Source organism: Panthera onca, chromosome A1 (assembly GCF_046562875.1).
Source record: "Panthera onca isolate mPanOnc1 chromosome A1, mPanOnc1 haplotype 2, whole genome shotgun sequence".
In the NCBI taxonomy this organism is placed as follows: Eukaryota; Metazoa; Chordata; class Mammalia; order Carnivora; family Felidae; genus Panthera; species Panthera onca.
In genome coordinates this window covers 34,694,430-34,721,424 of record NC_138339.1, presented here as the reverse complement: position 1 = coordinate 34,721,424, position 26,995 = coordinate 34,694,430, and the positions used below count along the sequence as shown (strand labels likewise).

Here is a 26,995-nt window from a genome sequence, read left to right as displayed (position 1 = left end):
AGGTGAAAGATAGGATGAAGTAATCATCATTTTGTAACATGTCCCCAACCCCCATGATATAATGGATCTAGGTAATAATCATTAACAGATGCTAATGCCACTAATTAACACATTAATGGGAGAATATGTAACTGAGGGATCAAACATATATTGCCTAAATCCAGCTATAATTCTTAATCTCACTGTAAGATATTATGTACCTTTTAATTAACAGGTAAATGGCATCACTTATGAAATATTTTTGCCTATAAAATTCAAACTAAATCTAACAAATATCAAGATCTTATGTTCATACAGTTATGAATAATAAAAGAACAATTAACACCGGAAGAGATCAGTCAAATCCAGGAAGTGGAAAATTCTACAGGATAAATTACCTACATTTTCAACAATAAAAGGCAAGAAAAAAGGCCTTGGTAAATTGCCACAAATAAAAAATATTTATGAGGCAAATCAACTACATGTGTTGTAATGTGTGGATCTTCTTTGAATCCCGATTTAAAGAAATCAAGTGAAAAAAGGACATTTTTAAGACTGGGGGCAATTTGAACACATACCGATGATATAATACTAAAATTATTGTTAGAACTATAAAATGTAATAGTAGCAACACGATTATGAAGAAAGTCCTGGTGTATTTTAGATGCTGTAGTAGTGACAGAGTGAATGATACGACGTCTATTATTTGCTTTAGAATACTCTGGGGGAAAAATGTGAGGGACAGGTGAAATAAGATTGCCAAACGTTGAAACACAGTTAAAACCTGGTTGACGGATACATTAAGGTTCATTAAACTATTTTTCTCCATGGGTATATTTGGATTTCTCCATAATAAACATTTAAAATGAAATTTTTAAACTTAGAACCATATCAAAAGGTGTCCAAGATATATAAATATAAGTAATTCAAAACTTGATGACACAGTTTATCTGTGTGTATGTAAAAGATACATTCCAAATATGTTTAAAAATTGGTTGACCTCCCAATGTCAGATTCAGCAAATCTCTAACATGATATGCACATACTATTCATCTGAATTCGAAAGGGAGGTCAATGTTTACAACCCAGTATGAGAGCCCAGATACCTCTTTGTTCCGGCCCTGAAGTATTATCATGCATTTTGCCATTGCACCTTGTTGGTAATGGATGCGGAGCAGACGGACGCCATTGCTGGTTCTCTCTGTAGCGACTTCTTTCTGGTGCACCCGTAACACAGGCCAGCTATGCCTTCCTTCTCCCTTGGGTTTCAGCAGTCACTGGGTTCAGACAATTCTGACTTGGCCTCCCCCTTCTAAGAACCCAGGCTGAGCTCTCCTATTCTGTGTATCTTTGTTCTGATCTTCACCTCAGCTATGAGAATCCGAAATTGCTCCCATAAACCTTTCAACTAGCTACAGCTTTCAATCTGCCATCTTTACTGTCTATTGTTCGATTTTTCTGTTTTGTTATTTCTCATTATTATTCTACTGTAGCCTATTTTTTTCCCCCTGCAATTAAACAAACAATACAAGTCTCACTTTAAAGGGAGGTATCATGTTTGGAATATACGTCTGGTGATGCTCACAGCATTGGCTGTGTTCTCTTGACTGTGTCTTTGCTCTCTCCCTAGAATGTAGGGTCTGAAAGCTACAGCCGGTTGTCTTTGTGTTGGGTGGCTCCCCTTACAGCACCCGGAACACAGAAGGATATCAAAATTTGCTTCCTAAGTGTTGGGGATAACTAGACTTTATTACAGTAAGATGAATATCTAGTTGAGGAAATCTATAATGTATTCACAGATGCTTTTGTCAACAGGTTGTTAGACACAGATGAAGAGGAATGTATTACAATGCAATACACCATCGACATGATATACTAAGGAAAAACATAATCCATTTAGAGAAAGAAAATTCCCCCAGAGGCAGTATTTAACATTTGTTCTCATTAAGATTATAATTCTACCCATGATAATATTGAGAATGATGATAATCACAGTAATAATTGAGCAAATTAAAAACATGGACGTGCACGCTTGCACTGCTCCAGCTACCTTGTAAGGAGAGGTGATTTGTCCCCATTTCACAGATGACAAAAGGAGGCCTAGAGAGGTGAGATAATCTGCTGAGGAGAACTTCCCCTTCACCCAAGCCGTCCAGTTTCTGCAGCTTCTGGGAGAAACACCGGTCCAAACACAGTCTGAGGTCCTTGGAATTGAGCAATCACCAGGAGAAGGCAACACTGGGAAGTGAAAGTCCAATGTAAGAACTGGCTCACCACCCTTGCAACCTCCTTCACGTCACAAATTCCCTTGTCACTCCCCCCATTCAGAGTGTTCAGCCTGGAAACCTAGGTTTCTGTGTCCATTCCAACATTACAAACCAGTGTCCCCCCCAGTTTTCTTTTCTCAGGTGCACTAGTCCTTTTTATTGTCAAACCCAATTCAATCTATCACGAAGAGAATTTGATCCTGGATAATTTCATCCAAGGTGATTGGGTTTTGTATGAATATCATCAGGTCTTTTGATGCAATTATCTGGTGTGAGCTGAGTGCACCACCACCCTGAGCTCAGCCACTCTCTTCTCTCGGGACCTGGAAGGGCTCTCATGGGACCGCCAAGACTTCCCCTGGGAAAAACGCTTTCCAGTCCCCGTGGGCTTCTGCGCTGGCGCTGCTCCGGTAACCGACACTTGCAGAGCCTGGAAGACATGACCCAGGACGTCCGCCCCCCACCAGGAAACCCCCTAGGAGCCAGAGGCGCCCCGGTCAGCCGGACGCCAGCCAGGAGCCAGGCCGCCGCCCGCCCCCGCAGCCTCCCGCGGCGCGGTCGCCTCTCTCCGGGACCCACGAGAGGAGCCCGAGGCCTCTAACGGTGGGGACCCTTCAGAGGGTCGCCCTGTTCCTGACCCCAGGAGCCACCACCGCACGTCCCAAGGCACTGGATCCGAAGCGCTGTGGCCCAGACGCCCCTGGCCACCAAGGAGCCCTGAGATTTCTGCCGAGACCCTTCTCCGCTCACCATCCTTCGCGCACGGAAGGCGTTACGGTGACACCTGTGCGTTTGCAGGATAACCACGGAAGCAGTCTTGTCTTCGGAGTCCGTAGACCATTTTCTTTCCGCTACTCACTGACCAGGAACAACGCCAAAGTCTTTATTTCTCCCGCGTGTCCCCGGTTCGTCTGCCAGGGAGCGACGAGGCGCAGGGGTGCGGGTGGCCGGTGACGGTTCCCGAGCCGGACCCTCGGCCGGCGGGCTCCGCTGAGCGCGGGGAAGGCGGTGGGGTCTGCGGTGCATTGGGGTGCAGTGGGGGCGGCCAGGAGTACAGCGTGGCGCTTGGTGGGTCCAGCAGACGATGGCTCCTGGAACAGCAGGCAGGCGGCCGGCGGCCTCCAGGACTCAGCTCAGCCGGGAAACGCCCCCGCCGCAGGGCCCTGGCCGCTCCGAGCTGGGATCTGTCTCAGAAGCCCTCGGGGCATCCGCACGTGTCTCTGCCCCCGCCACCACCGCACTCCCCCACCCCCCTCTCCAAACTCCCCCGGAAGTTCAGGGGCCCTCAGGCGCCGGCCAGAGCCCAACGAGTGCCCCTTATCCCTCGACTCTCTGCAGCCTTTTGGCCCAGCGCCTGCCAGCGTCCCCCGAGCTGACCTGCCTCAAGGTCGCTGAGGTGCAAAGTGAGGGACGTCGTGACCTGGACACGTGACCTGAGAAACCGGCCCCCCTGCTGAGAGCGGAGGGTTTGTGGTTGTGGAGCGGGCGTGCTCATTTGCAATCTGCATCTCTGCGAGGTGACTTTCTCAAGGTGCCTTAACTCCCAACACCGAAGGGACTCCATCCTGGAGGTGGGAGGGAACTCTCCCTTGAGAACAATACCGAACAATAAGGCAAGAGTGTCGGGCTCAGCAGGTGCGGCCACTTTAGAATTCCCCAACTAGATGAATTCTAACACGCATCTGCCCCACCCCCAAGGTTTCTGAGAAGCTATTGGGAACCTGTCAATTTTCTAGTTACAGTATATCTGTATGTAAGTATGTAGCACAGAAATTGAACAATAATATACATACCTTTATGTAGCCAGCTTTGCCTACAAAATGAACTTTCTCAATTTCATTTACCCTAGATACATTTCTTTGGGGGTTTACAACGACTTAATTCGTACTTCCTATTGCTTTTCCCAGCTCTTAGTTTTGACTATAAACATGCCGATCTTGTGGGCAGATTGTGTGTGTGCTGGGGGGAGATGTGTGCTTGTTCGTGCACCGTGTGTAACAGACTGCCACTTAAGTTTTGTTTTTCGAGAGTATGTGTGAGAATATGTGCTTTGTAAATTTGATCACTGTGTTACTCTACCAAATACAGTCCTAACTGCAGTGTAAGAAATATGTATTACCCTACAATGTGACAGTCATTGGTAGTATCAATGGGTAATAAATATCTTTTCAATTTGGTAGGCGAAAGATACGTGCTCTTGTTTCAATGTCTGTGTTTTTTTGTTTTTAGGAGTTTGAACCTCGTTTAATAAACTTTTTTAAAATAAGAAAATTATGTGATATGAATGGTATTTTGCTTTCAACAAAACCGAGGAACTAAATTTTACTTGTTTGAGATGAAGTTTAAGTTCCCTGAGCGATATTGGCTGGAAGCTGCCCTGAGTTCCTTGCCAAGTGGGCTCCTGCAGAGGTCGGCTGGTCACAAGAGATCCTGCCCCAGAGAGAAGTCCGGGAGAGGCCGTGTGAGCAGGCTGAGGCAGGAGCCAGGTTAAGCATGGAGTCTTTCTCCTGGATAATTTTCTTGCTTGCTCTAGCTAGGGAGCTACACTTTGGTCTTTAGTTTCAGGGTCCTCTCAACCCTCCACCCCTACCAGCAGCACCAGTCTCAGCTCCTAACCACATCAGACTCTGCATGATTCCATCTTTGGACTACTTTGTGCCAATGGGGATTGGAGAAGCTCCTTGTTCCTGTCCCAGGACCCCTATGCTAAGAAAATTAACACATAAAGAAGGGATTCAAATTCTTGATTAAAATGACTTATTTCTTTTTTTTAATGTTTATTTATTTATTTTTGAGAGAAAGAGAGAGAGAGCGTGCGTGCACAAGCTGGGGAGGGAGGGAGAGAGAGAGAGGGAGACACATTCTGAAGCAGGCTCCAAGCTGTCAGTGCAGATCCCAATGAGGGGCTTGAACTCACGAACCAGGAGATCATCACCTCAGCTGAGGTCGGATGCTTAACCAACTGAGCCACCCAGGCACCCCTAAAATGGCTTATTTCATTCTTGATGGAAGGATGTGTAAGAAAGGAAAGATGTCAGGTTTCAAGATGAAATATTGAGAGAAATTTTTCTTCTTTAAAGTTTATGGTTTCATCTAAAAAATCACGATCAATATAAAACAAATATTCTTAAAATATCCTGAAAACAGAAAGAAAAACTTCCAATATTTACACATTATTAAGGAAGTCTAAATCATTCTTCTAAGATGGTTAAAAGGAAAAGATTATAATAAGTAAATATAATGTTGAATGTGATATCACTGTTGTATTCTTTTTATGCTTTTTAGGAACAGAAATGAAATATGCTCAAATAGTTGAAGCATCAAATAACTTATTAGGGGATAATTTTTTTTTAATTTAATGGAATAATGAGGACATAGTTTAGACTGAACAACAGTAATGGTTTTTAGAACCACAGAGCAAAGTGGGTCCCAAAGAGTAATCAGAAAACACGAATCCACAACTACTACTACTGTTGATCTGTTCAGAATCACCAAATCCCTGGCAAGTGTTACCATATCGGGTCATTCCAAGTGTTTGTGGGGAATGCATGCATGGAGTAATCCTCAGGCATTATTGTTGGAGGGTATGTGTTGCCTGTCTCCTGAAGAACAATATGGCATTACTCAATGAATTTAGGTTTTTGCACTTTTTCATGGCATAACTCTGTTCATGGGTATATATTTTAGAGAAATTCTCTCACAAGGACTATCATATGTGGTGAAGTTGGGTAATTGATGTTCTGAGTGTCTACTGTGGGGCAGCAGATAGGTAAAATGTGGCAGGGGCTCATGGGAGGTTAGTATGTCAGCAGTGGAAACCACAGACGAAATGTACATGTAACAGAGGTGTCTAGCTGGGTCAGTCCAAAGAGCATGTGACTCTTGATCGTGGGGTAATGAGTTCAAGCCCCATGCTGGGTGTAGAGATTACTAAAAATAAATAAATAAATAAACGTAAAAACATTTTTATTTAAAATTTTTTTTAACGTTTATTTATTTTTGAGACAGAGAGAGACAGAGCATGAATGGGGGGAGGGTCAGAGAGAGAGGGAGACACAGAATCAGAAGCAGGCTCCAAGCTGTCAGCACAGAGCCCGACGCGGGGATCGAACTTGTGAACCACAAGATCATGACCTGAGTCGAAGTCGGACACTTAACCGACTAAGCCACCTAGGCGCCCCTAAAAACATTTTAAAAAAGAGAAATGTAGGGCACCTGGGTGGCTCAGTCAGTTACGTGTGTCCAACTCTTGATCTAGGCTCAGGTCTAGATCTTGACAGTGTGGTTTCAAGCCCTGCACTGGGCTCTGCTCTGTGCATGAAGCCTACTTACAAAGAAAAAATAAGACAGAAAGGTACATGTCACAATTTTATAAACTTGCAAATGAATGGAAAATACTAAAAAATTACAATTTTAAGGAAGGCATGGGACTTTCCTTTTCCCACCTCTACCGAATTACTTCTTTACTCGTTGACCTACATATACTCTCAGTTCAGCTCCAGCATAAACTACGTTTATGATCTTGTTTTCATCTAACGCTCAGGGTCTCATCTTTAACACCAGGCAATCGTCTCTGATACTCTAAAAGAAGGGACATGAGAAGTGTGATTTGTCTACGTGTGCCTGACAAGGAGAGAGGCTTTCTACAGCGACTGTAAACAGCCAGGAACTTGACCTCTCTCCCCAAAGACCTTCCTTCTCCCTGCTCCTCCCTTAAGTCCATCACTGAAACCCTTCAAACTCTCAAAAGCGCCGCCCACAATGATGCAGTTTTCTCCTTAATCTTATCTGGCTCCGAGGTAATTTGCAAGGCTAATGAGGGTCAGCCCCAAGTATCTGGACAGTCCTTTCTGAGATCCTACACACGACAGAGCGCTATAAAAAGGCACACCCAGCGCTGGATGCATCTTCTTTCTCCCAGACTGGCTGCACGTCTCGGCCTGGTCAGAGGCTGAAGCCATGGACCCCCATCTGCCCACGCTGGAAGATTGCAGGTGGGCACGTCCGGAGCCCCTCATGCCCCCGGGCCTGAACCGAGAACAGGCCTGGGCCTGGGCGCTGGATAACTTCCCGGCGCTGAGCCGCCCCTCCTGCCAACGCCCCCAGTTGTGCGGGGACTGGAACCCCGGTGCGTGCGGGAGGCTGAGCCACGCTTGCCCTTGGCACGGAGATGGTCCCCGGCTTGAGAGGGGCCAGAAACGCTGTCGAGACCCTCACGTCCCGGCTGAGACCGCGATGGAGCTACAGTCACCTCCACGAGAGGCACATGCGACAGACCGTGTTGCCCGATGGACCCTGAACCGGCCAGGGGATGCCAGCGCCAGCGGTGGTGGACAGACCCACGGCCAGACCGCCTCCAGGAGCCCAGGCCGTCCCCGGAAGCTGCTGAAAACCGTGGCTCAAAGCAAGGTGGAAGCTGGAGAGGGAAAGAATTCCAGCATCGTCGTCGGGGCTCACAGCGCCCCTTCAACCGATGCGCTGGAAGGAGCCCGAGACACCCTATGGGGCCCTCATTCTGTCTGTGTGGACTTCTCCTCGCTGGACTGGCCGGACCGAGATGAACCTTGAGGTCTCTGGTGGAGAACCTTCCTTATTTACTTTACCTGTCCTCAATTACCTACAGGTTTTTACATTAGAAAACATTCTTCATGGAATCAGTATCTTGAAAAACTTCTTCTAGAGCTACTGAGAATCGACACAAATTCTAATCTTACTCGAGTTCCACACGACAATTAAAGCCTTTTCCCCTTATTCTCAGCCTGTGGATTTAATTTTGGGCGGGTGTGGTCAGGACCCGAAGGGAGTGGTGGGTTCGGGGCTGAAAGGCTGGTGGGAGCTCATTAAAATCAAAGAAATGCAAATTAAAACAATGAATACCAGAGGGGAAGGGGGATAATGGGTGAAATAGGTGAAGGAGATTGAGTTCATTTATAGCGAGGAGCACTGAGTAATGTGTAGAATTTATCCAATGTTGGTAAACATATAGAAAGAAGTAATTCTCACTCACTTTGGGAATGAGTTTGAAAAGCTCTTTGGGAAGGCAATCTGGCAAATTTATATTAAACATCTCAATGAGCATTAATTGGGCCCAGAAATTCTACTTCTTACAAGCAAGAAATTAGAAAGACAAGCCTGCTGGAGGAGTTAAGATGGTGGAGGGGGACCCTAAGCTTGTCTCCTTCCTTGAAGACAGCTGGATGGTTATCAAATCATTCAGAAGACCCAAGAAACCCATCAGAGGTCTGAGAGAACAAAAACTGCAAGTCTACCAGTAGAAAAGGGTCCTTGGTTTGGAAGGGAGGAGGTGGAGAGGGTTGCTTGGTGGAGACAGAGCACTGGGTGTGGCCGCAGGAAAGGAGGGAAGCCACCGCCAACCATCACAAGCAGTGGAACACAAAATCTCAACTTTTGGAAGTCGGTTCCTGTGAGGACATGCCTGGCTCAAACGTGCTCAGGTGGCAAAGCGGCATGGAGTCCCAGGAGTGCCAGCATGGCCTGAGGATCCCCTGGGTCGCAAGAAGAAAGGGTGGCTCCAATGTGCCGCGCTGTTCCAAGGCATCGGAGCAGGGACTCAGGCGGAGAGCAGTGAGCTGGGATGTCTGCTCTCTGCTCTGTTTTGCCGTAAGTTCCGAACTGCTGCTTGGTCGTGGGACCGTCTTCCTTGCACACCCGGCAAACAGCAAAAACAGGGTGATACCCTCCTCCAGGGGAACAACGCAGGTCACACACAGGTCGAGGCCGGGGCCGTCCCTAAGATGGGGTGTTTTGAAACCCAGTCCCGCGCCTGAGATAAAAAAGCTCAGAACGTAGGCAGGGTGAATGCAGGGTTCTGACCGAAATCAGGGACACAAGAGGGGTGATTGGTTGCTCTTCTCTGAGGGTTCCCCGAAACGTTGGGGGTGCGGAAACTTTGAGCTCTGGGGCTTAGAGAGCGGTCCCGCCACGTTCATCCCACCCCTCGGCGCTGAAACCTTCAGGAAGCAAAACAGCGGCACCTAGTGGAGGCCAGAGCGGCTTACACCAAACTCCCCACCCCACAGGTGAATCTCCACTAGGTCAAGTCCACCTGAGAATCAGTGCAACAGGCCCCTCCTCTAGAGACCAGCACAAACAACTTGCTGGCACCGAGTCTACTGATCACAGAGTGCTGCAAAACCTTCGCTCTAGGGTAAATAGGATCTAGCTTCCTTTTCACTTTTATTCTGTGATTTTTTATTATGGGTTTTTTATTTCGTTTCTTTTTTTCAATCCCTTTTTTATTTTCTTTACTATTTTTAATTCTTATATATATATATTTATTTTATTTCAGATCTAGATTCATTTAACACACAGACCACACACATCCAAGATCTAGGTTTTTTAAAATTTTTCTTTTTCCCTTTTTGTTTTTTTCCCTTCTTCTTTTCTGGACAAAATGAGGAGACGTACAAATTCACCTCAAAAGAAAGAACAGGAAGTTAATCTCACAGCCAGGGATTTAATCAGTACAGATATAAGTATGATGTCTGAACTAGAATAGAAAGCAATGATTGTGAAGATACTAGCTGGGCTTGAAAAAAGCATAGAAGACACTAGAGAATCCCTTTATGCAGAGATAAAAGAACTAAAATCTAGTCAGGTTGAAATTAAAAATACTAAAACAGATGTAAACCCAAATGGAGGCCATACAAAAGAGGATAGATAAGAAGATTTGCATAGGAGAGAATCTGTAAAAAAGAAGATACAATTATGGGGGGGGGGGGGAGATGAAGCTGAAAAAAAAAAAAAAAAAAAAAAAAGAAAGAAAGAAAGGTAATAAATCCCCAAGGCAGACTTATGGAACTAAGTGACTTATTAAAATGGAATAACATTCCTATCATAGGAGTCTCAGAAGAGAAGAGAGAGAAAAAGGGGCAGAAGGTTTATTCAAACAAAGTATAGTTGAAAACTTCCCTAATTTGGGGAAGGACACAGATATCAAATTAAAAAAAGCACAGAGAACTCCCATTAGATTCAATAAAAGTTGACCATCACCAAGGCATATCATAGTCAAATTCACAAAATACACAGACAAGGAAAGAATCTTGAAAGCAGCAAGGGAAAAAAGTCCTTAAGCTACAAGGGAAGACAGATCAGGTTTACAGGAGATCTGTCCACAGAAACTTGGCAGGCCAGACAGGAGTGGCGGGATATATTCAACGTACTGAATGGGAAGAATATGCAGCCAAGAATTCTTTATCCAGCAAGGCTGTCATTCAGAATAGAAGAAGAGATAAACAGTTTTCCAGACAAACAAAAACTGAAGGAGTGAGTGACCACTAAACCAGCCCTGCAAGAAATCTTAAGAGGACTCCTTGAGGGGAGAAAAAAAGACCAAAAGCAATAAGGACAAGAGAGGAACAGAGAACATCACCAGAAGCACCAAATCTACAGGTAACACAATGGCACTAAATTCATATCTTTTAATAATCACTCTGAATGTAAATGAGCTAAATGTTCCAATCAAAAGATGTAGGGTATCAGAATGGATAAAAAAAAAAAAAAAAAAAAAACAAGATCTGTCTGTATGCTGCCTGCAAGAGACTCATTTTAGAACTACAGACACCTGCATATTGGAAGTGAGGAGATGGAGAACCATCTATCATGTTAATGGATATCAAAAGAAAGCCAAAATAGCCATATTTATATAAGACAAACTAGATTTTCAACAGACTGTAACAAGAGATGAAGAAGAACCTTGTATCATAATTAAGGGGTCTATCCATCAAGATTCTAACAATTGTAAATATGTATTTCCCCAACTTGGAGCACCCAAATATATAAATCAATTAATAACAAACGAAAAGAAACTCAATGATAATAATACAACAGTAGTGGGGATGTTAACACCCCACTTACAACAATGGACAGAGCATTTAAGCAGAAAATGGCTTTGAATGGCACACTGGACCAGATGGACTTAACAGATACATTCAGAATACTTCATCCTAAAGCGCAGAATACACACTTTTCTCCAGTGCACATGGAACATTCTCCAGAAGAGATCACACATCCGGTCACTAATCAGTCCTCAACAAGGACAAAAGGACTGAGATCATACCATGCATATTTTCAGACCACAACACTATGAAACCTGAAGTCAACCACAAGAAAAAACTTGGAAAGCCCTCAAATACATGGAGGTTACAGAACATCCTACTAAAGAATGAATGGGTTAACCAGAAAAGTAAAGAAGAAACACAAATATACATGGAAGCAAATGAAAATTAAAACACAACAGTCCAAAACTTTTGGGATGCAGCAAAGGCAATCCTAAGAGGGAAATGTATTGCAATTCGGGCCTATCTCAAGAAGCAAGAAAGGTTCCCAATACACAACCTAACCTTACACCTTAAGCTGGGAGAAAAGGAACAGCAAATAAAGCCTAAAGAAGGCCAGCAGAAGAAGGGAAATAATAAAGATTAGAACGGAAATAAATGATATAAAAACAAACAAACAAAAAGGAGTAGAACAGATCAATGAAACTAAAAGCTGGTTCTTTGAAAGTATTGATAAAATGGATAACCCCTAGCCAGACCTATCAGAAAGAAGAGAGAAAGGGCCCACATAGATAAAATCATGAATGAAAGAGGGGAGATCACAACCAGCATTACAGAAATAAAAGCAATTAGAATACTATGAAAAATTACATGCGAACATAGTGGGCGATCTGGAAGAAATGGACAAATTTCTAGAAGCTTACAAACTACCAAAACTGAAACAGGAAGAAAAATAAAAATTGAACAGACACATAACCAGCAAAGAAATTGAAATAGCAATAAAAAATCTACTAACAAACAAAAGTCCTCAGCCAGATGGCTTCTCAGGGGAATTCTATTAGAAGTTTAAAGAAGAATGAATACCCATTCTTCTCTATCTGTCCAAAAAATAGAAATGGAAGGAAAACTTCCAAACTCATTCTATGAAGCCAGCATTACCTTGATTCCAAAACCAAAGACCGCACTAAAAGGGAGAATAACAAGCCTAAGTCCCTGATGAACATGGATGCAAGAATTCTCAATAAAACACTAGCAAATAAAATTCAATACTATATTAAAAGAATTATTTACCTTGGTCAAGTGGGATTTATTTCTCGGATGCAGGGTTGATTCAATATTTGCAAATCAATTAACATGATACAGCACATTAACAAAAGAAAGAATGAGGACCAGATGATCCTGTCAATAGATGCAGAAAAAGCATTTGACAAAACACAGCATCCATTCTTGATAAAAACCCTTAACTAAGTATAGGGATAGATGGAACATATCTTAACATTATAAAGGCCATATACAAAAGACCCACAACTAATGTCATCTCCAATGGGGAAAAACTTTCCCCATAGTCAGGAACAAAACAAGGATGACCACTCTCACAATTCCTATTCAACATATACTGGAAGTCTTAGCCTCAACAATCAGACAACAAAAAGAAATAAAAGGTATCCAAATTGGCAAGGAAGAAGCCAAGCTTTCACTATTTTCACACAACCTGATACTCTATGCAGAAAACGTGAAAGACTCCACCAAAAAATTGCTAGAACTAATACATGAATTCAGCAAAGTCACAGGATATAATATCAGTGTGGAGAAATCTTTTGCATTTCTATACACCAATAATGAAGCAAGCAGAAAAAGAAATTAAAAAATTGATCCCATTTGCAATTGCATGAAAAACAATTAGATACATAAGAATAAACCTAACCAAAGAGGTAAAAGATCTGTACTCTGAAAACTACAGAGCATGTATGAAAGAAATTGAAGTGGATACAAAGAAATGGAAAAGCATCCCATGCCCATGGATTGGAAGAATAAACATTGTTAAAATGTCGATACTACCCAAAGCAATCTACACATTTAATGTAATCCCTATCAAAATAACACCAGCATTTTTTGCAGAGCTAGAAGAAACAATTCTAAAATTTGTATGAAACCACAAAAGACCCTGAATAGCCAAAGCAATTCTGAAAAAGAAAAAACCAACTGAAGGCATCCTGAGTCCAGAATTCAAGCTATATTACAAAGCTGTAGTCATCAAGACAATATGGTTCTGGCACAAAAACAGACACAGAGATCAATGGAATAGAATAGAAAACCCAGAACTGGACCAACAACTATATGGTCAACTATTCTTTGACAAAGCAGGAAAGAGGACCCAATAGAAAAAGACAGTTTCTTCAACAAATGGTGTTGGGAAAATTGGACAGCTACAAGCAGAAGAATGAAACTGAACCACTTTCTTACACCATACACAAAAATAAATTCCAAATGGATGAACGACCTAAATACGAGACAGGAAATCATCAGAGTCCTAGAGGAGAACACAGGCAGCAATGTCTTTGACCTCGGCTGCAGCAACTTCTTACTAGACATGTCTCTGGAGGCAAGGGAAATAAAAGCAAAGATGAACCATTGGGACCTCATCAAGATATAAAGTTTCTACACAGTGAAGGAAACAACCAACACAACTAAAAGGCAACCGATGGAATGGGAAAAGATATTTGCAAATGACATATCAGATGAAGGGTTAGTATCCAAAATCTATAAAGAACTTACCAAACTCAACACCTGAAAAACAAAGAATTCAATGAAGAAATGGGCAGAAGACATGAATAGACACTTTTCCAAAGAAGACATCTGGATGGCTAACAGACACATGAAAAGGTGCTCAACATCAGTCATCATCAGGGAAATACAAATCAAAACCATAATGAGATACCAACTCACACCTGTCAGAATGGCTAAAATTAACAATACAGGAAACAACAGGTGTTGGCGAGGATTCAGAAGAAGGGGAACCCTTTTGCACTGTTGGAGGGAATGCAAACTGGTGTAGCCACTCTGGAGAACAGCACGGAAGTTCCTTGAAAAAGTAAAATTAGACTACCCTATGATCCAATAATTGCACTACTAGAGTTACCCAAAGGACATAAAAATAGAGATTTGAAGGGGTAAATGCACCCCAATGTTTACAGAAGCACTATCAACAATAGCCAAACTATGGAACGAGCCCAAATGAAGATATGGTATATATACACACAATGGAATATTACTCAGCCATCAAAAAGAATGAAATCTTGCCATTTGCAATGACATGGATGGAGCTAGAATGTTATGCTAAGCAAAATAAGTCAACCAGAGAAAGACAAATACCATATGATTTCACTCATATGTGGAATTTAAGGAACAAAACAGATGAACATATGGGAAGGGGGAAAAAAGAGAAGAGAGGAAAACAAACCACAAAGACTCTTAACCATAGAGAACAAACTGAGGGTTGACAGAGGGAGATGGGAGGCGCTAGATGGGCGATGGGCATTAAAGAGGGCACTTGTTATGATAAGCACAGAGTGTTGTATGTAAGTGAAGAATCACTGAAGTCTACTCATGAAACCAATATTGCACTGTATGCTAACTAAAATTTAAATTAAAAAAATAAAAACAAGGGTGCTTTGCAGTAAAAGATTAGAAAAAAAAATCATCGTACATCTGTACAATCCCAAACTATGCAGCCCTTAGAAATAAAATGGAAGGCATGATTTTGAAAAGCCATCCTAGAGGCTAAATAGGCTCCGGGCCTCTGAATCCTGGGAAGGCAGTGACTAGCAATGGGGCTAAGCGGGTATTATTCTAACCCAGGTGGGGAGGGAAGCACTGAGGCTCAGCCACCCAGGTAGGCTTAGAGAAGGGCAAAGTCTGGGGACTCTTCCCTATGTGGATACCCTCTTGCAGTTCTCTCCACAACCACCTGCCCTGGTGTCTAATTCAGCCCCTGACCTCCAGTATTAGGCTCCATGAGGCTAATGCTGGACCAGAGGAACCCAAGTATTAGCTCTAAGGCAGGCCAGTCTGGTAGCTTTCCAGCTTCTCACTGCACAAAATCTCTGAGTCCCCATCATTTTCCCCCTGTCCCGGCAGTTCTCATTGCAGGAGGTGTGCCATTCCCCCGAGCCTCCTCTCAGCTGCTGGAGGTGGCCCAGACCTGGGCTTCTATGGTGTGCAGGGCAGGCAGTAGGCAGGGCTCCTGCCTCCTGCAGGCAGACAGCCAAACCCTTGCAGCACGACGACAGATGAATCTCCAATCCCTCAGGCTTGTAGATGGTAAAACAATATGTCAGGGCCAAGAGGCCAAGAGAGATGAGAAGGAGGCAGCAGTCTTCTAGCCTAGGACATTTAGTCATTAGAAAACAAGGTGCTGAAAACAGATGTTGGTGTTAACCTTCAGTGCAGATTGTTTCAGGAAGCCTGGCTTGGTGAGAGGAAATATATAAACATGCTCTTCCTGAATGACATTAATCAGAACTGCGTTGAGTGCGGTTTTGGTTGAGTCTGCTGATTGGGTCGTGCTAGCATTTAGGTGGCCATAGCAAGCTTACTAGTGTTTTCAGAGAAGCAAAATGGAAAAAAAAAAAAAAAAAAAAAAAAAACCTTCCAGGAAAGGTATTTTTCTCTTTTTTTCAGTGACGTCTACTTTTCCTCTGTTCGAAGGAACAGATAGTAAGCATGCCAGCAAATAAATGCATTAGACTATTTTAGTATAAGTGCTATCAAGAATGTTCTACAAATCCATTGAAAAGAAGGTAACAGGGAGAGTGCCATGTTACCTTGGAAAGTCAGAATTATTAGAGATATGGGAGTGTCTTTTCAAGTTAAATCAGAATAATGTGATGAAAACGCGACACAAAATCTGAGGAAGCAGTTATCAAGAGAGAACATCAAATTTAAGGACTCTGAGTCTAGAACAAGATTAATAAAGTCAGGGACAGAGGGCAGGCAAATGGTGACTTTCTGTGGCCCAAATAGGATCTATATGGACCATAACAATCTCAGAGTCCTCTATCCAAGAGGACCTACTAGCATAGTCATACTTGATAGATAATTTAAAAGAAGGATCAAATTTTTGAGTTCATTTTGATTGAAAGATTTAATTACTGATAATAACACTGCTCAAATATATGATATTGACCTAATAAATTATGAAATTGATCAGAAATATAACCAAGGGATTGATAAGAGAGATCTGATAGTGTTGGAAAGTGTGTTCACATTTTTTTTTTTCTTCATTTGGTCAGATTATATGACCCCCCCCGCCCCCCCCCCCCCCCCCCACACACACACATCTGCTGAGCTTTGTAGTTTTTAGGTATTGTGACACTATACTTCCCAGGTAGAATATAAAATAAAGAGAGTATTTAAAAAAAGTGTTATAAGTGGCTATTCAAGAAGGCTTTCCTGGCACTAGAGACCCACAGAATTTTGATTTAAAAGTAACATTGTAAATTTAGATGGTGTAAATTCCAGATCCCCTAATAAATTATCCTCTATCTTAGCAGTTTCTGCCTAGGAGAGTTAAGAAGAACCGGTGCCCTGTTTGGTGCAGTTTGGAGGGAGAGGCATGTGAACTTGTGGGCTGCTCATTAGGTCTTCGCCTGGGTAATGGAGCTTCCCACTGGGAAACCCCACTCTTATGAGTGATAGCCACCCAGGCACCTTTTTCTCTCTACAACACAAGCATCCACTCACGGTTCACACCTGGATAGATATATCCCTGCTATCTGACACAGAAAGCTGAAGCCTGCTTTTGGGGATCACTGCTGAAGTAGATGATAACTTGCCAGTTGAGGCTGCTCCTGCTCTCAGGACCCTTTATCTAGACACCTAGAGTCCATTTACAGGGATACTTTCCATTTCTGGTTGTAAAAGTTCCCATTATTTTCCTGATATCTTATAAGAAATGTGCATCATTTACGGTGATGGGTATTGAGAAGGGCACTTATTTTTAAAAAAGATTTTTTAATGTTTATTTTTGAGAGAGAGAGAGAGAGAGAGAGATACACACACAGTGTGGGCAGGGGAGGGGCAGTGAGAGAGGAAACACAGAATCCCAAGTAGGCTCCAGGCTCTGAGCTGTCAGCACAGAGAGCAGCTAGGGTCTCGAAATTATGAACTGTGAGATCATGCCCTGAGCCAAAGTTGGGTGCTTAACTGACTGAGCCCCCCAGATGCCCCAAGAAGGGCACTTCTTGTGATGTTGTATGTTTGGGTGTTGTAGGTAAGTGATGAATCACTGAATTCTACTTCTGAAACCAAAATTGCACTATATATGAACTAACTAAAACATAAATTAAAAAAAGAAATGTGCATCATTTTAATCCTTCCTTATTGAAAAAAAGGGAAGTTAAATAGATTGCATAGGCACTCATTAGCCATGTGACTTTGAACGTGTGTCTCCAGACGTCAAGAATGTGTGAACACCTGCGTTGTAGAGAGTAGACAGTGCCTGGGTGACTACAGCACACAAAGGGGGGATTTCCCAATGGGGATGCACATTACTCAGCCAAACATTTGCTTGGCAGTTCCTCATGCTGAAATATTACTTAAATTTTGCACCTCTACATTTTTTACCTGTAAAATTCACTTAATACCAGCACCTAATGAAATAGGATCATAAAACCTCTTAATATAATGCCTCTCATATAGTAACTTCTTAGTAAATATTTGCTATTATAATTTAAAGGCAAAGTAAATGGGCATTAGAATCCTTTTATTTGTCTCTTAATAATTTCTAAATACTTTTACTGTTAAAATTTAAATATATTTTTACATGAATAGAACAGTAAGGTGTCAAGTGAAAACAGAACTTCCCCCCTCCTTCTCCCAACCTCCTAAATGATAGATAACCAGTATCGATACCTTGGAGTGCATTTATAGTTTTATACAAAATCAAACACACCAGTACAAATGCAAATATGTAAAAATCATTCCCCTCCAAAAAATCATATCACACACACACATCAATAATTTGACTTGTCAGGTATTACTGTTTGGGACACCTTTCTGTCTTTATTGGAAGACACTGTCTTCTATTTGATGCAGCGTGGCAATCCAATTTATATACTATACTCCAGCATGAGTTGCTAGAACAAAAATTGTGTGAAAAAGTCAGCTTTGCCAAAAATAGTAATATTCTCACGGTCGTCATGCTTAATAGTGGAAGAAGTAGCCTCTGGTGCGTTACTGTGGGATTCACCATCCAACCCCTCCCGTACTTAGACCACTGCTCCCCTCTTCCCCATCCATATGTCTGCAGGAGTAGACAAGTTTATGCTTAACCCTTGTGTTAATTGGGTACTGGATGTTGGCCTAAGTCTTGGCATCTTTTCCCAAGCTGAGCCTGTAAGTCCCTATCCTGGTTTTGAAACTGGGACTTAGAATTTAATCATAACATGGACTCCAAGGGTCAATTTCCTTCCCGTTTATTGTTACTTACGTCAAGTTTATGTGCAAACATGAGTTTTTCTCATGTCTTCCTATATTGTCCTCAGAGCCATCACATCACAGTCCTCACTGTGGCCCACCCCAACATTCCCAGCCTCTCTGTAAGAAACCCTCACATCACTGCTGCTCACCCGCTGTGTGCCAGGATACAGTCACCCTAAGAGCATACTACTGTCTGTGCACTGATAGCAACAAAAGGGTTATTCTGTTTCAGGATGCATTTCCTCTACTGCCCCTTCTTTAATCCCTTCAATTCACCAAGGATTGTTACACAAGGTTGAAGACAAACAGCGGTATCAATTTTGACAGGATTGCAGGAAATTATCATATAAAATGGAGAAAATTAAACTAAATTTTAAATCTCATTGCTGAGGGTACCCTATGGCCCTCAAGAAAAAAATGAGCCCCTTGAGAAGTAGTCTACTGATAGGGGAAAATAAGGGTTCAAATTAGAATCAGACACTTCTATGCAATAACTAGTGCTAACCGGATATCCTGTAAGCTCCAAATCACATCTGCCCCTTCATTAAGTAAGGTGGGCCCACAGCTGTCACCAATTTCTGCACTAGGTGTGAGAGACTCTACTGTGGTTTTCCCCATTAAGGAGCTTGCATTTTACCTGACTTCTTTCTCAAAAGCGAAAAGATTAGCAATAAGACAGCAATCAGTAGGCAAGGCCTCCTCATTCTAAGACCAGAACCCCAAACCCTAGAAAAAGGAACCCTCTTGCCCCACGCAGAGACTGTCCTTGATTTTCTCACTGAGGAAGTCCAATCCCTGCCTATACATGTTCTTGTTAACCATTCTCACAAATCTATATTCTTTCATGCTACCTTTTTCCTTAACAATAGACCAAAACTTATTTTTGGTATAGGTGGATAAGAAATGGAGTTGTTTTATTCTAAAATCCATCTACATTTTTGCATATCAATTTCAATGATTGTGAAGTCTATAAAATATTCTTTCTGTCTTCTTTTTCAAGTTTTAATTACGTTCCAGTTAGTTAACATACAGTGTAATATTGGTTTACAGGAGTAGAATTTAGTGATTCACTACTTATATATAACACCCAGGGCTCAACACAACAAATGCCTTCCTTAATCCCATCATCCATTTAGCCCAATCCCTGCCCACCTCTCTCCATCAACCCTCAGTTTGTTCTCTATAATTGAGACTCTTATTGTTTGCTTTCCTCTCTTTTTCCTCCTTGTCCCTTTGTTTTGTTTCTTAAATTCCACATATAAGTGATATCATATGGTATTTGTGTTTCTCTGACTTATTTCACTTAGCGTTAATAGTTTCTAGTTGTATCCACACCATTGCAAATGGCAAGATTTCATTCCTTTCGATGGCTGAGTAATATTCCATTATGGAATACTGTATATATGGACATTTGGACTCTCTCCATAGTTTGGCTATTTTTGATAATGCTGCTATGGACATTAGGGTGCATGTTCCACCTTCTCTTTTTTCTTTTTCCCTTTTTTTATTTTACATTTATTTATTTTTGAGAGACAGAGACAGAGCACAAGTGGGGGAGGGGCAGAGAGAGAATGAGACACAGAATCTGAAGCAGGCTCCAGGCTCTGAGCTGTCAGCACAGAGCCCTGTGTGGGGCTCGAACTCACAAACCGTGAGATCATGACCTAAGCCAAAGTCGGACGCTTAACCCATCGAGCCACCCGGGGGGCCCCATCTGCCTTGTCTTCTTGAAATCACTTAATTCTTGTCTTGAGAAAATAGCTACCTAGGCAAACCTTGCTGCTTCACATGCCCGATATTGAAGGATGAACTTGCTCCATGCCAACACACAGGGTCAGTGGAACATTCCTAGCTTTGATGCTCAGAAAGGTTGTTTATGAATGAAACTTTAAAAAACAGAGGAGATGCTATACTTAACATATGCTTCTCTTCACAAAATAAAAGGGAAAAAAATGAAAGAGATGGGGATCTCATAGATGAAAAGAGATTTTAAGACATCTCAATGGAATATAATGAGTAGATCTTGCCTGAATCCCGGCGATTCCCCACTTTGTTGAGAAGGGGGCTAATCATCTGCAGTCTGGCCACATTGCTGGTTCTCACTGTAGAGGCTTCTTTCTGATGCATCTACAATGCGGACTTTCTCCCCCTAACCTCACTGGTGGGAAGCAGCTGTCACTGTGGTTCAAACAATTCTCTGGGAAGGTTCTACACCACCAAACCCAGTGAGCTGCAGGCTGAGCCTTCAAAGGGAACAGGGATGTTGAACCATGTTTGTCCCATTCTTGGACTCAGCCCAACAGAGCGTTCTGTCCCGAGTACCTGTGTCCCATGCCCTGAGTTAGCTGCAAAGATACCATGTTATTCCAATGAATTCCTTCGACTTAGTGATACTAGCTGCCTTGACCAGAGCTTCCAACCCTCTGCTTCTTCTCTTGTCCATGTTTTCATCCTTACTATGTCCTTATTTCTACCCCCAACCCTCTCCGTCTCCCTCTCTCTCTCAGCTTTGACTGCCTATCTTCTTTTTTCCTGTTTATTTCTCATTTTACCTCTACCATTGTCTTTTTTCCTCAGCTCATGAAAAAGACGGTCTTTGCTGGGAGTCATCTCAAACATTAGAAGTTTTCTTTCCTGGCACCAAATGAACCACCACAGGGAGTAAGAGTTGTCTGTGTCTCCATGGTTTCTTGACTGTGACTCTGTTCTCCCCCTGAAATGTGAGTTATGCAAAAGCAGGAACCTGTTCTTCTACTCTGCATGTGCAGCACCAACCACAGCACCCTGCTCATGGCGGGTGCTCAAAACATGCTTGTTATGTTCTTGGAATTAAACTGACTTTGTTACATTGAAGATAAACATCTGATCAAGGAAATGTAGGTTAGGATGCACTGACAAATTTACCAAATGGATGTATGAAGTCTGAAATATTTGAGGAAGGATGTAATAGGATTCAATTTCACGATAGATATGATGCAGGAAGGAAAACGCAATCCACCAAGAGTAATCACATACAAAAAGACATTTTATATTTATTTATTGATGTTATATTTATCTCAGTAAATAATATTTAGATAAAAATATTTATCTCATATCACCAATGATGACAATGAAAATAGTAATTGTAACAGAACAATTTATTTTCTGCCAGGGATATTTAATTACATAGCCTTTGTATCCAATTTAATCATAAAGGCTACCTTGTAAAATGTTGAGTTTTATCTCCAACCAACAGATGAAAATATGTCGATAAGAGAGGCTAGGTCCTAGCTGAGTGTCCCATATAGAGAAATGATGGACCGACCTTGAACAGAAACAGTATCTGGATCCTTAGATCTTGACCCCCTCCCCATCATACATATTGGCTGAAATTCTGAAGCTATTTTAACTTGGAAACAGACAAATATAAGATGAGGGTGTGAATCTGACTTCTGTCTCTATCCAGCAGTGTGATTTCATGTGGAGATAGCCAGCCACTTCTCACTCTGGCCATCTGGGTAAAATCTGCTGGCATGTCCATGAGAATCAATGGATGGAAAGTTACCAAAACTTGTCAGGCACGTGGGATTTTTTTAAAAAATATATTATTTTTTTTGTTATTAAAAAATGTTTATTTTTGAGAGAGAGAGAGAGCGCGCGCACAAGCAGGAGAGGGGCAGAGAGACAGAATCTGAAGCAGGCTCCAGGCTCTGAGCTACCAGCACAGAGCCCAACTTGGGGCTTGAGCTAACTAACCCTGAGATCATGACCAAAGCCAAAGACGGACACTTAACGACGGAGCCACACAGTCGCCCCTAGGATTTTCGTAAATAAAAGAGTAACCTTGTAAATAGCTTGTTTTGACCAAGCCCCTCTACCCAAATTTTCTTTTAAAACAAACACTCTTTAATATTGTCAGTCAACAAAATCAATTCAACTTCAGATAACTGCATCCAAGATGATTGACTTTGCCCTTAATTTCATCGGGCTCCGACTTCTGAGGCAATTTACACCTTAGAAAACGTCCCCACCCATCCTAATCCCCTGTGGGCCTATGCCCTGCGCCCAGGAGAGTATAAATTTGCAAGAAAGGAGTCTGTGCACACTTTCCCTCCCGTGGGCCGCTGAAGCAATGGGGCACAGTTATCCATGGGGCACATCCATCCGCTCTGCGTGCGCCAGGCCTGGGATTTGGCCCAGCGGGAGCAGGGACCCAGCACGCCGCTGACTTTGCACTCATTGAGCTCTGGGCCCTGGCCGCTCCCTTTGTATCCGAAGCTTGGCCAGCTCTCTAGGGACGACCAGGACTTCAACCAAGAGCTGCTTCGTCGCCCCTGCGGGCTGCTGCACCAGTAATGCTGGCGACACGGACCCAGAAGCGGAGCACGTGGAGGCGGGGCTCAGGGCCGCCAGCCGCCGCCTCAATGCCCCGAGGCTCGCAAGCAACCAGAGGCGCCCCGCGGCAGAGCCTCCTTGCGCCGGCGTCGCCGGGACCGCCGTTCGCGGTGAAGACGCTTGAGAGCGGCGTCCTCCTCCTGCCAGACGAGCCACCCCTCGGCCTTCAAAGGCTCCGTGGATGGGGTCCCACGCGCTGTGGCCCGGATCCCCGGGGCGGCGGCTCTGCCGCCCGTCTGAAGCGCCCAGGGCCCCTGAGACTTCCCCTGCGAGCATTCCGGGCACGAATCTCCTGGGACAACGAGGCTACAGTAACCGCCCCGTTTAGTAATCTGTTCTAATTACTCAGTGTAAGAATTTGGCCTTCACAGACGTTGGGAGATTTTCTTTTAGCTTTCTTAATAAAAGTGTACAAAAAATGCTCTAATTCTGATTTTTCACTTACGTTTCTGGTTGGCTGTTGGGGAAGGACGAGGCGCAGGAGCGGGAGTGGCCGGTGCCGCTCCCCGCGCGGGGACCCTGGGGCGCCTGGTTTGCAGTGCACGGGGTGGGTGGTGGGGGTTTTCTCCGTGCGCGCGGGGGCGGCCGAGTGGGGGCGTGGAGGGTTGTCCAACTTGCCCGCGCGCGGTTGACTTCCGGGAGACGCAGCACCCGGGCAGCCAGCAGCCGCAAGAACTCCACGCAGCCGGGAAATGTCCCCGCTCCGTGGCCCTGGCCCTTCTGTGCCAGAGTCCATCTCGGTGAGTCTCGTGGCGTCTTCACGTTGCTTCACATGTTCGCAGTTGGAAACTCAGGTTTCTTTTATCTGCGCAACTCACTCCAATGAAAGAAACTATTGTGTTTACTGTTCTACTGTTAGCAGAATGACCTGAGAAGGAACAATTTCCATCTGTGGGAGGTTTGCTTATTTACAAAAACCATGGAGTCCTTCGAAGGCAGCATAAAACCTTATAGCCGGGCAGTTGTTGAATCCTTTGCCGCATCTCTCAGCGCAAAAACTGTGGAGGCTGCGGCGGAGGAAGGAAAATCTTATTTGGGAAGCTTTAGAACCCACCACCTCTGGAGATGGAGCACCAACTGCCCGGAGCCAAGAGGAATCAGCAGCACAACGAGCAGGGCTGACTATTCCACTAGGCAAAATGCCTGGGGCCTCACAATAAGTTCACGGCCTCACAAAATTCTTTTAGTTTGTTTTAAAATCAAAAGGGAAAAATGAAGTCCTTGGTCAAAGAAAATATTTAATATAAATATAAGGTCTTAAAACCAATGCCGACCTGAAAGAGATAGGTTTTTTTCTTTTATGGATTGAGGGGCCAAGGAATGCAAAAGCGTGCCTGGGGCTCACGAAGACCGTATATAGTCACGGGAAGTGTGGGGGCGCTGTTCAAACTCCCCAGGCTGGGAACCGCGCCGTCTCTGGACACGGGGCACACGTGGGAGTCAGGAGCTCGGTGAGGCCGGTCGCGGAGGCGGAAGACTGGCAGTCAGGTCGGCAACTGCGCCTGCGCGGAGTGCTTCCTTGCTGGGTCCTCCAGCTCCGAAATTTTGCTTCCCTGAAATCTACTTATCGAAATTTATTTAACCCTTCAGTTTTAAATCATCTTCATTTCTTCCATAACTGTGTCCCCAAATCATCCATAAAATTAAGTGCCTAAAAATTTCACTGGTTTTGAGGACATCGTTTCGTAATGACATTTTACCATATACCAAAACTTTTCTCTTTCGTTTTACGGATGTGGTTGATTCAGAGTTTGACCGTTGAGGCGGAAGGAGGGTTCCTCGGAGCGGGTGGGTGGGCGTGAGGGCAGCCGAGCTGGCAGTTACCGCGGAAGTGGGGATGGGAAGGGGGGGGGCGGCTCCTCTCTGGACCTAGGCTACCCCGAGCCTCCAGGTAGCGGGGCCGGGCAGCGAGGGCTGGGGGCGCGGGCAGCGCCGGGGCATGGAGGGGAGCCTGGGGGCCGCTGGATGGAGGTAGGACCTCAGTTGTGGGCGGGGACCCGGACGCCGAGCGAATCTTGGCATCCTCCCATCCCACGTCTAGGCTCCTGCATTCGGTTGGGGCGTCCGAGGAAACGGCGCCTGGCCCACGCGGACTCGGGAGGATGACCCGGGAGGAGGAACCGGTGAGGATCGGGCCGAGCTCACCCAGAGGCCCACGGCGGAGGAGCAGATTTGGGGGAAAAGGGGAAAGGCGCCCTTCTTCCAGGCTCTGCCGCTTTCCTTCGTTGCAGGTCTGAGGAAGGGAGGGAGGGAGGAAGGAAAGAAGGAAGAAAAGAAGGAAGAAAGATGACAAGAAAAGAAAGGACAAAAAGAATGGGAGGAGGTTTAGGAGTAGGGTCAGAAGAAACTAAAATAGGAGTGCTTGGAATGCTTAGGAGGCTTGGCTTGGCATTGACCCCACTCTGGCCGTTGTTAGGGCTGGTTTCCCGCCCACTGTAAGGACTAGCAGCTTTTCTGCCTTCTTTCCCGAGAGTCACGCCCGGTCTTTCTCATTCCTCCACTCTTCGTTCCCTTCTGATGTTAACAACCTAAGCTCACCCGACCCTCCTGCGGCTGTGTTAGATCCCCGCAGTCCAGTCGGGGTCCTCATATGGTGAAGGGAAGGAGAGTAATAGCTTTCATTTTCCAGTTGTTGATTTGGAGCCAAAAGTGGGAGAAAACTCATTTAGCAGCTTTCCTACAACAGCGTCTCCATGTGCCTGCGCGGGGTGAGCAGTGGGGCTAACAGGACCATTTAAATGCCCCGCACTTTATTCCTTAAAGTTCCAGAGGAGGCTCTCTGCTTCCTTAATAATTCTTTCTTTCTATAGCATGTTTTCTCGGGCGCCACTGTGCTGGATCAAAAACAATAATAATAAAGCATGGTTTATCTGAATGCTTATAGGAAATAAGTATTGTACTAATATAGAAGGTTATTAATAGAGACACCTTAAATTTTTGATTTGTTTAAAAAATACGATATATATTAGTATATATATATAGAGAGAGAAACTATGTGTTTTTAGATTAAAAAATAGAAACCAAACTGTTCGTAATGGTTATCATGAATATTATCTTTCACTTTATTAGAAATTTCTATGAAAATTTGCACAAAATTTGCATTAATTTTTAAACTAAAATATTACCATATGCCTTTAATTATTTGATCTTAGGCTTCATACCTCCTTTAGTTTCCCCCCTTGAAAAGAAAACCTCCTGATGTGGAGAAACGGGAACCCTCTTGCACTGTTGGTGGGAATGCAAACTGGTGCAGCCGCTCTGGAAAACAGTGTGGAGGTTCCTCAAAAAATTAAAAATAGATCTACCCTATGACCCAGCAATAGCACTGCTAGGAATTCACCCAAGGGATACAGGAGTGCTGAAGCATAGGAGCACATGTACCCCAATGTTTATAGCAGCACTTTCAACAATAGCCAAATTATGGAAAGAGCCTAAATGTCCATCAACTGACGAATGGATAAAGAAGATGTGGTTTATATACACAATGGAATACTACTTAGCAATGAGAAAGAGTGAAATCATGCCATTTGCAGCGATGTGGATGGAACTGGAGGGTATTATGCTACGTGAAGTCAGTCAGAGAAAGACAGATACCATATGTTTTCACTCATATGTGGATTTTGAGAAACTGCACAAAAGACCATGGGGGAAGGAAAGGGGGAAAAAAATAGTTACAAACAGAGAGGGAGGCAAACCATAAGAGACTCTTAAATACAGAGAACAGGGTTGATGGGGGGTGAGGGAGAGGGGAAAATGGGTGATGGGCACTGAGGAGGGCACTTGTTGGGATGAGCACTGGGTGTTATATGGAAGCCAATTTGGCAATAAATTATATTTTTAAAAATTGGAAAAAAATAAAAGAAAAGAAAACCTCCTAGGGATGCCTGGTTGGATCGAACTCCATGATAGGGCATTATGTTAAAAATAAATAAAATAAAATAACAGTAACTAAATTAAAAAGCTGAGATAACTGAATTGTTATTTAAAAAAATAAGTGGGAATTTTTATTTCTGGGGGGTCAATTTTAGAAGTACTTCCTGATGAAGCCTGTGGTTTCAGCTTACTGTTTCTGTTGAAGGAGCTCTTTGTACTGCCTTT

General features: G+C 43.7%; 1 protein-coding gene and 1 long non-coding RNA gene across 3 annotated transcripts; one reads left to right on the top strand and one right to left on the bottom strand.

Annotated features, from left to right (window-relative positions):
- Nucleotides 1–1,751: 1,751 nt before the first annotated feature.
- On the bottom strand, nucleotides 1,752–23,962 carry LOC144614784 (uncharacterized). The gene is made up of 2 exons (XR_013552949.2): nucleotides 23,343–23,962; nucleotides 1,752–2,217 (listed from the first exon to the last, which is right to left on the bottom strand). It is a non-coding gene; the product is annotated as an uncharacterized LOC144614784 (long non-coding RNA).
- LOC132680780 (uncharacterized) lies at nucleotides 3,638–7,986 on the top strand. Of its 2 annotated transcripts, none has more exons than XM_060634567.3 (2): nucleotides 3,638–3,999; nucleotides 6,810–7,986. In XM_060634567.3, exon 2 carries the CDS (start codon nucleotides 7,206–7,208, stop codon nucleotides 7,812–7,814), a length of 609 nt encoding a protein of 202 aa, XP_060490550.2. In that variant the 5' UTR covers nucleotides 3,638–3,999; nucleotides 6,810–7,205; the 3' UTR covers nucleotides 7,815–7,986. The 2 variants fall into 2 exon arrangements, with proteins under 2 accessions (XP_060490550.2, XP_060490551.2); XM_060634568.3 differs by having other exon boundaries at nucleotides 6,790–7,986.
- Nucleotides 23,963–26,995: the final 3,033 nt, after the last annotated feature.

Excerpts from the sequence above, each read along its gene's own strand:
- LOC132680780 (XM_060634567.3), top strand. The coding sequence starts at position 7,206 with ATGGACCCCCATCTGCCCACGCTGGAAGATTGCAGGTGGGCACGTCCG.